General features: G+C 36.0%; 1 protein-coding gene across 6 annotated transcripts in view; it reads right to left on the bottom strand.

The window, feature by feature from the left end:
• RPS6KA3 (ribosomal protein S6 kinase A3) overlaps nucleotides 1–12,446 on the bottom strand; it is a 111,562-nt gene that overhangs the window by 62,352 nt on the left and 36,764 nt on the right. Inside the window, exon 1 of one of the 6 annotated variants that reach the window (XM_045801289.2) lies at nucleotides 1,035–1,218. The exons of the other annotated variants lie outside the window; for them this stretch is intronic. Coding sequence (XP_045657245.1) covers nucleotides 1,035–1,073 — 39 coding nt within the window. The 5' untranslated portion in view covers nucleotides 1,074–1,218. Of the gene's footprint in view, nucleotides 1–1,034; nucleotides 1,219–12,446 lie in introns of those variants that run through there. 6 annotated transcript variants of the gene reach the window in all.

The following is a 12,446-nucleotide window of genomic DNA, read 5'->3' as shown; positions in this document are numbered from 1 at the left end:
TATTAATCTCTATACAGAAACCTAACGTTCTATAATACACAGTTTTTAATTTTAAAAATATATATTAATTTTTTAGATGATCGAGATACATAAAAATTTGGCTGTGATACATAATTAGGCTGGTTATTCAAGCCATGCTGAAAAAACACATTTTAAGGTACTCTAGATAACGATTTGACCAAATCCAATTTACTTATTTGCCAATGGATGATAAATATGCGCAGCATTTTTCATTTAACCAAGTTCCCGAAGAGTATTCGAAGCCAGCTTCTTCTATGCTTGAGAAAACAGCATTGCTGTTCTCCAGACTAACATTCCTAATCAGTGCTGTAGAGAGCACAGTTTTCTCCTAATCGGGAATCCCAATTGAAAAATTAAATTCTCTTTAAAGAGCAGCAGGATAGCATAATTCTCATGGCAAAATATCAAGTTAATTTGGCAGAATTTTAGATGAAACAAAATGCAAATTATCATTTGCTAAGCAAATGATTTTAACAAAGTAATGCTTTAAAAACTGTGCCTAAGTTAGATAAAATTAGTTACTTAAATACAGTTGATTAAAAACTTCTAAATTTGAAAGGAACCAATTTCAACAAAGTTCTGACTTTAAGGTCTTGACTGTTTAAAATAATACATTCTCCAACCCATCAAAATATTGCTTACATTATAGTAATCTCCTAGGACTATCAGTAAGTTCACAATTTTGTTCATGCCTGGTTTACTACTGAAAGTTACTGTCATCTGTTTCATTATACAAAATTACAAACTCGAGCAAAATAAAAACTACTTTACCACTAAAAAGCCAATGTAAAAATAAGTTTACAAAGTATTCAATGGAAACGAATAATTCACATAGGTAGCTTACTTTTAGCAAAAAGAAATACTATCCTTTAAAAGTTCTTTAAAAACTGGTTTTGAATTTTGAAAAACTTCTTAAAGAACATATAAAATGAAATAATTGTTTAATTAGTATAATTACACTGAGCTCCAACTAAAACATTTTAGTCTTTACTTCTAAGTTGAACAAAGCTTACCTGTATAGAGCGAACACGAAAAGACAAAAATTTAAACATGGCTACGAAACCATGATGGTGATAAAAGAATTTCTGACCGTAAAACTTAGGTTGGAAAGGGAAGGCCAAGCCCCTGCAAAGTTTTCTCCTACCAGCTGTTCCGGCAATTAGAAAATTTCCTGTCAGGCGGGTCCTGAAATGCTAGAAAAAGTGGCCTGACAATTTTCCTGTGGTAAAAGAAAGGAGAAACGTAATGGCGAGGGCACTATGTAGCTGATAGGTAGGGAGGCCAGAACAGGAAACCAAAACAGATTTGCTGATAGCAAAATCCTGTTGAAATGTTCTTAACTCCTGGTTCCCAGCAATCTAGACAATTTTCACAACCAGTGAAATGAACATTATTTTATTTTAGAATCCTCAGAAATGCCAGTATTTCTTAACTATATGACTTTTTAAAAGCAAATGAAACTAGTCAGCACTATTAAAATAATAAGTCATTGATGCACATGTGAAATTTTACCCTTTGTAATGTTTACACACACTCTCTAAAGGATAGTCTCAAGACTACTTTAAGATTATATATAGACAAGTCATGGGTGTTCCCTGTCAATGAGGCATTGTTTCGTAAGTCTGGGAAGAAAATGACCACATGCAAGAAACTTTTTGATTGTGATATAAAGACAATTTCTTTCTGTCTTAAACGGAAGTAAATTATATTTAAATTCACATTGGTTATAGACATCAATTATCGGCCAGGTTAAAGATTTCAAGGTCCATAGCTAAAAATCCTAGTTGCTAAAATCTAAATTAAAAAAAAAGACCAACCCCTGGGTTATTAGTGAGCAAAAGGAACACTTACTGATATTAAGCCAAACTGGAAAAGGAGAAGTTACCAGACAATCCCTTACTCCACCTCCTTCTCTAATAGCCTCTAGAAGTTCTTCTAAGGTATTTTTATTTTGGAAAATGGATTTTAAAATATGCCAATAATCAGAATATGATCACTGAAATAGCGGCATTTAAACAAAACCCAAGGACAGAAACATCGAGAGCTGTGGAAAATGCCCTACTTGATATGCATTTAACCTACATGGAACCAACAAACACATCAATCATTAATATATATATAATATATTATATATATAATCTATATGAATTTAATAAAATAATTGAATTTTCAAAACCTTTAGACAATTATCATATGATTTCACTCATATGTGGAATTTAAGAAACAGAACAGATGAACACAGGGGAAGGGAGGAAAAAATAAAGTAAGATGAAATCAGAGAGGGAGACAAACCATAAGAGACTCTTCAACTACAGGAAACAAACTGAGGGTTGCTGGAGGGGAGGTGGGGGAGATGGGGTAACTGGGTGATGAGCATTAAGGAGGGCATTAGATATAATGAGCGCTGGGTGTTATATGCAACTGATAAATCACTAAACTCTACCTCTGAACTAATACACTGTATGTTAATTGATTAAAAAAACAAAACAAAAAACAAAACCTGAAGAGTCTTCAGAAAACACCAGAAATGATCAGCTAGTTTTCTGGATGAAGGAACCATGGCTGAGGCAGGCACATATTTAATGATGGAGCTATCTATAAAGGCAGCTCAGTTCAGCACTACTTTATTGAGCAAATGATAGAGTGTCCATTAGGTGCTATACAAGCCATATGAAAGGCCAGGGCTCTTCCTTCTATATCAAATTTCTGCAGCTATGTTCTATAATGTTCTATGAATGTTTCTGCTGCATTTAACTTTTATGGCAATATTTTATAAATGACCTAATAGAAGTTGAAGAATAAAAAAAAACTGCTCAATTTAAAAAATTATCCTACTTAACCAGGTACATTAGAATCAACAGGGACCCAAATAAATGTCCAAGATAAAATTTTGAATTCTGCTAGGGAATTGTACAGTCCTCTCAATTAAAAATGCAAGCCTCAATTTTTCAGCAAGGAAGGCACTTAAGAAAATTTCCATCAAACATGAACCCACCCATCTCCCAGAAGGAATTATGTAGGTCTCCTTAAAATGCTACAAAAGGGCAGCATGGTTAGGATAACAACCTAACATAAAACTTCAGTCTGAACATGAGATGCCTTTTAAGACTGTCAAGAAGCAGCAAACAAGGGAGGGAAATCTGAAGGGGGAGAATCAGAGAGGGAGACGAACCATGAGAGACTATGGACCCTGAAGAGAGGAGGGTGGGGGGAGGGGGTAACAGGGTGATGGGTATTAAGGAGCGCACATGTTGTGATGAGCACTGGGTGTTATACGTAACTAATGAATTACTGAACGCTACAGTAATGTTCAGTAACTTACTGAAAACTAATGATGTACTATACAGTGGCTAACTGAACATCATCATCATCATCATAATAATAATAAAGCAGCAAACAGCATGGTTACTGCACAACTGATTAAGACATGCAAAACAAAATAGCATTGTCTTTGTATACAGCACTGTCATCAACTTTATTCAAGTAATACTTAAGAAGCAACCAAATAACCTTTTTTGAACTTAAAGGATTAGTCTGGATTGGCTTTAACGACTACTGATGCTCAGGTTAACAGTCACATTTTGTCGTGCACTGTGCTTTTTAATATTAGCACTAAGAGAATGAAGCAGTATTTCAGATACCAAAACCTAAAATAAGTCTCCCTGAGTTGAAATGATACCTAAATTAAGAAGGTGTGGTACTGCTGTGTAAAAGATAAACAGAGTGACAGAAAAGAATAAAATAAATGTGACACTTTACATCTGACGGAGATATTAGGTCATTTGGCTGTCTAGGAAATGCAGAAGCCATAAGAGAAAATATTGGTATAGATTTGATTATAAAATTCAAAAACTTCTCTGTATCAAAAGGCACCATAAATAAAGTTAAAAAGACTAGTTCACATGATTGGAATCCCTTATAATCATATTACAACTCACCACTGAGCAACGGGTTTATTTGGGTGTTATCTCCTAACCAAAAATGAAAGTGCTTAAGGCCCTTTGGTACAATGCTTATGGCACTGATTACCGTTTAAGCGCATGCCACTGTCCCTACCAGATTAATTTTCAGAACAGGCACCACACTTATCTTTGTATCCCCATAGCAAAGAACATATAGTAGGAATTCAAACAATGGCTGCCTGAGTAAGAATTATCATGTGTTGAGATCTGAAATAGATACTACTTGTGTGGCTGTGTGCATGAAACTAGGTATTATCGTTTTATTTTTCCTGCTTTTGACTTTCTTTAAATTTATCTTATTAAAATTTCAGCTAATTTTTCTTTATTCTTGTATCTTACTGGTTTTAATGTTTGTTATTATTTAAAAAGAAAATTTTATTATAAAAAGTATGCATGTCCATTACAGAAAACATATGAATAAACAAGGAGAAAAAGGAAAAAAAAATCACTATTTTGGTGCTTTTCTTTCTAGTCTTTTTCTGTACACACATACACACACACACACACACACACACACACACACACACACGCTTGAACCATACTCTACATATTATCGCTTTTTTCTGTAAAGGACCAGACAGTAAATGTTTTTGGCTTTGCAGGCCATATGGTCTCTGTAAGCTCCGCTATTGCAGTGGGAAAAAGAATGAGTGAAGCTTAGTACATAGCCAGAATAATCTTAAAACAGAAATCAGACTGGGTCATGCCCCTATCTATCTCAAATTCTTCAATGCTTTCCTGTCACAAAACAAACCCCAAATTTCTCAGTCTATGGACCATAAAGCAAGCACCAATAAACACTACTTGATCATGACTTGGGAATATATTCACTAAATCATTCAGATACGATGTTAACATTTGGTTTTAGACATTATTTTATCATGTTAAGGTCAGACTATTTCCTCTTTACTAAAAGAGGAATGAATAGTCAATTTTATAAAATGTCTTATTATCTATTTATATAGTCACTTAATTTATCCCCTTTGACCTAACGATTTCATAATGTAAATCAACAGATGTCCTAATATGTTTGTATTTCTGGGAAAAATCCACTGTTTTAATATATATATTTGATTTGCAATTTTTTTAAAGGATTTTTGCACCTATAGCCATAAGTTAAATTGGCAGTTTCCTTTTGTATGTTAACTTTTATTTTCAGGGCTATGCTAACTTTAAAAAACAAACTAGAAGGCAATGTCAATTTTTCCCTATGCTCTGGGACAACTTAAGGACTACAGGAATGATCTATTCCTTGAAAAGTTTCAAAGATTTCTCCATGAAATCATAGAGGCCTGGCACTGTAGTTGGGACGCAAAGAGTTTAACACCTTAAATTTCTCCCTTGCTATTGGTATATTCAGTTTTTCTATCCCTTCCCAAATGATATTTAGATTTTCCTAGAAAACCACGTTTCAGCAAGACTTTTATATGAGTATACAGTTACACTTAGTATTCTACGTTTTTAAACTTAAGGAACATGTCAAGCATATCTAAAGTAGACAGACTAGTATAACAAACCGTCATGTATCTAGCACTCACCTTTAACAATTATTAACTCACAGCCAATCTTGCATCATATACTCACTTCCCCCATAATTATTCCCATAATTCATTCCCATAGTTAATTATTTTGAAGCAAACCCCAGATATTTTATCATTTCATCTATAAATATTTCTGTTGTTAAGATGTTTTAAACTCTTTCCTACCTGTGACTGTATCGTGTTTTGCTTTCTGAATGTTGTATATTTGCCTCCCCCCCCGCCCTGTTTTCTCATTCACTAATTTTGGAATTTGTATTTAATTCCTTCTTCTGGATCTCTAGAAATTTACTTTGTAGTTCTTTTTCTAGCTTCTTTCACTGAATCCTTAGTTCATTTATTTGAATTCTCATTTATTAATGAATTTTTCTTTCAAGTATAATTCTAACAATATCATTTAAGATACTATATTTTAAGCACTGTGCTTACATGAAATTATCTCAGTTAATTTTCACCACACTGAGATAAGTACTATTATCCATACTACAGATGCAGAAACTGAGGGGTAAAGAGAAGTTAAGGAAACTATTGTTCAAGTTCATACTTTCTTGAAAGTCAGAATGGCTGTGATGTTGGTGGGAGCATAACCAGGCAAGTCTATCTGGGGAAGGAGTGTGTATTATGCATGGCCAGTGGCTGACTTAGGTCAGAAACCAGGAGGTGCTAAAACTTATAATAAGACCAAGAAGAAACACAGCTCAGTAGAGGGTCCATAGCAGAGTTCCTGAACACTTTTCTACACCATACATTTTATTTGTCTGGCAAAACCCCGACCCTGGTCAAACCCAATGAATCAACCATTTTCATAACTCCATGAAAGTAGAACCATGCTAGAGAAAAATCAACCCCTAGGATAGAAACTTTAAATGGACATATTTTCTAAAATGATTCCTTTGGATATGATTTCTTGTATCGATCAGTTTTTCAGGTACTGAAGGGTTTAATACCTAGGGTAATATCTAAGGGTTTCCATTTAAGTACAGAAGAATTACTCTCTAGCACATGTGCATCAGTAGATAATGTTGCAAAGTGCTAAAGTTCTAAGGTTTTAAATCAGAGATAGGAAATATCACCAACCTTAAGCAAATTGTAGTGGCTTCCTAGAGCACTGAGATGGGTTCCTTCTAAGGTCCTGTCTCAATGACCGCTTGCAACATTTCCCCCAAGCATGGAGAGAGGTCAAGGGGGCAGCTGTACCAGTGCAGGTAGGAATACTGCAGGAAGCAGTGATACATCCTAGGTGGTATCGTTTGTCAATCTATCCACGCTTTTCCCCCCTCAGGTAGGTAAAGAGGTTATTACAACTTTCAATATATGACAGTATTTCAGATTGACTCAATATACCAGTCATACTTGAACAGAACTTAATCAAATCAGTTTGCTCTCTTTCCAATTGTGGATCAGATCACTCAAACTGAAAAAATGTGTAGACTGCAGCAGAGGAGAAGCAATTTTGGATCAGAGGCACCATATGAGGTACGCAAGCCATGAAAAAAAAGGGGTGATTTTATTTTTTTTAAAAGCCCTTATGGGTGGATGAAAGGGACACTAGGAAGTGAAAAAATAGCCCTGAAAGAGCCAAAAATATAGCAAAGGGAAACCTTACATGTTTGGAAAATTTGCCAATTACACACATATCGATTTAATGCTACCATGCAGTGCTAATTATAATGTTATTGATCTCAGAAATATTTTCCTAAGTGGTATATACTTACATGCACTAGATTATATTTTTCCCATGCTCTGAGCGCTAAAATATACTCTCAGCCAATGAGAGTTAGAACAACAGACAATACTCTACACAATTAATCAGTAAGTTCTGTTAATGTACCACTCCACAAATGTTCCCTGCCAATGAGCACTCTATTGTACTTTCCTGTGTTGAGTGGTTCTTCACTGTCTATTGTCTACTATGCTAGGGCTTCTCCTTCTATAGTTTATTTTGTGTTGAACCCATGATGACTGCAAGAGGTGTGCAAGTATCTTCTGGACTCATGGCTATGAGTATCACTTCGGATGTTCAAATGCAAGGTTTAAGGCAGCCTGAGGGAACCTTCAAGGAAATGGAGGAAATCACCAGACAACTGGGAATTGGAGAAATTCCCTGGATACTGTGAAGGCCATCATACACATTACTGTAGCCTTAGGGTTACTATATAAATAATCGCTAGAGTAAAAGCATGTGTGCGAGTTGGAAGAAATTACCACTAAAGGCCTATCATGACTTCAGGGGATTTGTGAAGAATGCAGGCACTGTCAGTGTGCTGCCTGTGTTCTTCATAGGGGTGCTGCTCCTTAACCTGGCATTTAAGGTCATCTATGAAATATCTTCACTGTACCTTTTTAAGCCATTTCTATCACTATTACTTTTAACAAGCTTTCTCTAATTCTTGACAATCACGCATGTGACTATGATACAGGAGCTACAAAGACTGAGTTGATAAATATAGTGTTTAAGACTACAGTCATATAATATTTACAAAGTTGATGTCATTAATAATTGATGCATGCATGATCACCAGAAATAAATAAGAGAAATAGAAGGGTCAAAGGACCAAGTTAAGAGAAAATTAACTCATTTCACAATTTTGTGTGAGGCCAGGCCTATTGTCAGCCACAAAATTACCGGAAACTATCCTAGTACCTAAAGGGCATACTTCATCCCGGGTGAATAGTATGAAAGAGTAGGATCAGACTCTGGAAGGAAGAGGACAGGAAAATGAACACTTACTGCGTTCCTACTTTGTGCTAGGTACTTATTTATCTCCTTTAATTCTGAAGCCTCAGAACCTTTGCCCAGTACTGCAAGAATCACTAAGAGAATTATTTCCCAACTAAGCAAGAAATTGCTTTAATGATGGTTCTTGGATGACTATAGAGACATAAACAGTCAAGACTCCCTATTTCTTCAGCATGGATCATGCAGAACATGGGAGTCCTCTAGCCAGCTGACAAAAGATAGGAAATCCCAGAGTCCAGGAAGATATCTTGGCTTGAGGTACTATATAGCACTCACTCTTATCTTCTGCTATGAGGTAGTCTCTCCCCACCCCCGCCAGAATAAAGGCTAAAAATAATCAAGTCTCTCCAGTAGGGGAGAGAGAACAAAAACGACACCAGCTAAAACAAGTTAATTGGTGAAAAATTTAATGAATTATACATAAATATGGATTAATATGCAAAGATCCCTAGGGGAGGGAGATAGAGGAAGGTGATGACTACCTGTTATATTCTGGTATGAATCAATTTATTTTTCATTTTTATTTTTATTTTTTTAAGATTTTATTTATTTATTTGACAGAGAGACAGCCAGTGAGAGAGGGAACACAAGCAGGGGGAGTGGGAGAGAAAGAAGCAGGCTCCCAGCGGAGGAGCCTGACGTGGGGCTCAATCCCAGAACGCTGGGATCACACCCTGAGCCAAAGGCAGACGCTTAATGACTGAGCCACCCAGGCGCCCCTGGTATGAATCAATTTAAATGGATAAATGTTCTTTTATATATATTTTTTAAGATTTTATTTATTTATTTAACAGAGATAGCCAGCGAGAGAGGGAACACAAGCAGGGGGAGTGGGAGAGGAAGAAGCAGGCTCACAGCGGAGGAGCCCGACGTGGGGCTCGATCCCACAACGCCGGGATCACGTCCTGAGCCGAAGGCAGGCGCCTAACCGCTGTGCCACCCAGGTGCCCCAATGTTCTTATATTTTATGAGATACATGGAGAATATAAAAGTTTTTACCTCAGGTGAGTAAAGACAAGAAAGGACTGAACCTTTAAAAAGCCAGAATAAAGGAAAAAAGTATTACAATTTCAGGAAACGGAAGAGAAGTGGATCTAGGATCTGGGAGGAAGGCAGATTGATTGTAGGGCAAAGAACAAAGGGAATAGAGAAGAGATGAGGTGTGAAGGAGGAAACAATCCAGCCAGAATGAAATGGCTCTGCCACAGGGAGAAACCATGGGACATGTTCAAGATACAACACAGGGGCAGCTCTGTATGTCAAGAAGATCTGAGTGAAGGTATTTTATGTTTAGGAGAAATTCACCTTTCTTTTATGATTATCATTTTAATCAAACTGATTTAGCTACCTCTCACATTTTCCCCCCTTTGGCTTTTGTTTACAGCACTTTCCCATGAGAATGCCTTCACCCAAATATTGACATTTACTTCTAAAAATCTGTACTGAAATCTTATGTCTTCTGTGAATTTTTACCTCATTATACCAGTTGTAACTAGTTTTACTTTAAATTCTAGTTAACTTAAATTTTTATCAACAGTTAAATGGTCAAATTGTGCTGTAAGGGTTATATGACCAAAAAGCAGCAGTACCTAGTGCTCCTGGTACCCTTTCAGCTCTTTTCATTGCTCCCTCTGGTATTTATCTCTAATCAACAACACAAGAAACAACAGGTGATGGCGAGGATGTGGAGAAACAGGAACCCTCTTGCACTGCTGGTGGGAATGCAAACTGGTGCAGTCATTCTGGAAAACAGTATGGAGGTTCCTCAAAAAGTTAAAAATAGAACTATCCTATGGTCCAGCAATCACAATACTAGGTATTGACCCAAAGAATACAAAAACACTAATTCAAAGAGATTCACACATCCCGATGTTTATAGCAGCATTATCTACAACAGTCAAATAACGGAAACAGCCCAAGTGTCCATCAACCGATGAATGGATAAAGAAGTAGTACATAGATACAATGGAATATTACTCAGCCATCAAAAAGAATGAAATCTTGCCATTTGCAACGACATGGATGGAGCTAGAGAGTATTACGCTAAGTGAAATAAGTCCACTAGAGAAAGACAAAAACCGTATGATCTCACTCATATGTGGAATTTAAGAAACAAAACAAACAAGCAAAGGAGAAAAAAAGAGAGGTGCCAAACATTGTTCTTAATTATAGGGAACAAACTAATGGTTACCAGAGGGGAGGTGGGGGGGATGGCTTAAACAGGTGATGAGGCTTAAGGAGCACACTTGTCCTGATGAGCACCAGGTGATGTATTGAAGTGCTAAATCACTATAGTATACTTGAAACTAATATTACACTGTACGTAACGAACTGGAATTTAAATAAAAACTTAAGGAAAAAGAATAACCTTATACTACTTCCTCTTGACTCATCAATTTCAGATATTATCTTTAGACATCCTATTAGAGATGACTTAACACTCATCACAAATTTTGGTTAAATCAGTATTTAGTTTTTTTATTATTACGACTATGCAAACATTGTTCACTGCCAAGGTAAGGAATATACTCTAGTTACATTTCTTGTGTACAACTTCTGTTTTCTTCTTAAGTGTGCAGTTGGTTTATTTTAAAATTTGCTTTTTGCTTATCTCAAATTCTTCTCACTCTGCATCTTAAGTGAATTTTCAGTACTCAAACTTATTGGATAATTCATCACTTCTATTTTTCTCCCTTGGAGACCGCCTTCCTGGAATCATCTGTTTGCTTCAATCTGGACTGAGTACTCTCTAAACCTACTGAATGAACTAGTCTTCTCAAGAACCCTTTATTCATCACACTGTGAAGGAACTTTCTTCATTGTGCTTATAAATGTTGGATCCTTTGTTGCCTGAATCTCCTTTTTCTTAGTTAACAACCATCTCATGTTGGCGGAGCCCACTTTCCAGCAACTTCCTAAAAATAGGTATATGTCTGAAAATATCTTGGTTGAAAATCATTTTCACTAAGCACTTCAAAGGCATTGTTCCTTGTCTTCTAACTTCCAATGTTAAAATGTTTCATATTATTATTACACCCCATCCTTTATATATTTTAAAAATCTCTAAAAGCTTGTCTTAGCCCATCTGAGCTGCTGTAACAGAATACCCTACACTAAGTCACTTATGATAAACAACAGAAATTTATTTGTCAGAGTTCTGGAGGCTAGGAAGTCCAAATCCAAATCACCATCAGACTTGGTTTCTGGTGAGAATCTGTTTCCTGGTTCATAGACAGCCATCTTCTTGCTGTGTCTTCACATGGCAGAAGGAGCAAGGGAGCTCTCTGGGGTCTCTTTTATAAGGGCGCTCATCCTATTTACGAGGTATCTGCCCTCATGACTTACCTACCTCCCAAAGGCCCCACCTCCAAACACCATTACATCGGGGATTAGGCTCCAACATATAAATTTTGCGGGGGGCGGAGGGACACATTCAGTCCAATAAAACTTCTAGGGTTTTCTATCACTGGTGTTTGATAATTCACAATGATTCCGCTTGAGAGTAGGCATTTTTGTTTGTTTGTTTTTATTAACAGGCTTTCAGTAGGCTGTTTTAATCCAGCAACTCACAGTCCTCACATTAGGGAAATTTTTTTTTTGTATTTTAGTACTCCATCTAATCTAAGAGTATGATTATTACTGTACCATTACAGAAGAAAATGCTGCCAATTAAAATGAGTCACACCATTGACTTTAACAAACATTTCAATTTCAGAGACATTAAAATGGAGGAAAAAACAAATATCTTATCATATTTCTTTCCTAATTTCTTCCTTTCCATTTCCCTGTTGTCTCTGGAATTCCTATTAAGTAGGTGTTAGACTGCTTCTCTTTCTTTTTCTCTTCTATTTTCTATCTCTTTCTCTTACTCTATTTTTTAGAGATTTCCTTAATATTAGCTTTTAAATATTCTACTAAAATGTAAAACATTTCTATCCCATTTTTAATTCTAAGCATTTCTTTTTCTGATTAAAAAATAGCATCCTACTCTTATTTTAGCATATCAATTTTTTCTTTTAGCACTCAGAAGATATTAATTTTAACTTTTCTTTTTCCTTATTGCACTGTCTGTTCCTTCAAGAGCTTATTCTTTCATCTGGAAGCCTTTCTGAAATGTCCAGTGATATTTGGCTTTTCAGTCATACTTAAGAGTGAGACACTAAGAAGTGGACCAAATGTTCTGGA

The sequence above is a fragment of the Ursus americanus genome, chromosome X (genome assembly GCF_024610735.1).
Source record: "Ursus americanus isolate L20-20 chromosome X, mUrsAme1.1.p, whole genome shotgun sequence".
Classification (NCBI taxonomy): Eukaryota; Metazoa; Chordata; class Mammalia; order Carnivora; family Ursidae; genus Ursus; species Ursus americanus.
Note: the sequence above shows the minus strand (reverse complement) of the source record. Positions and strands in the feature narration are given on the sequence as shown.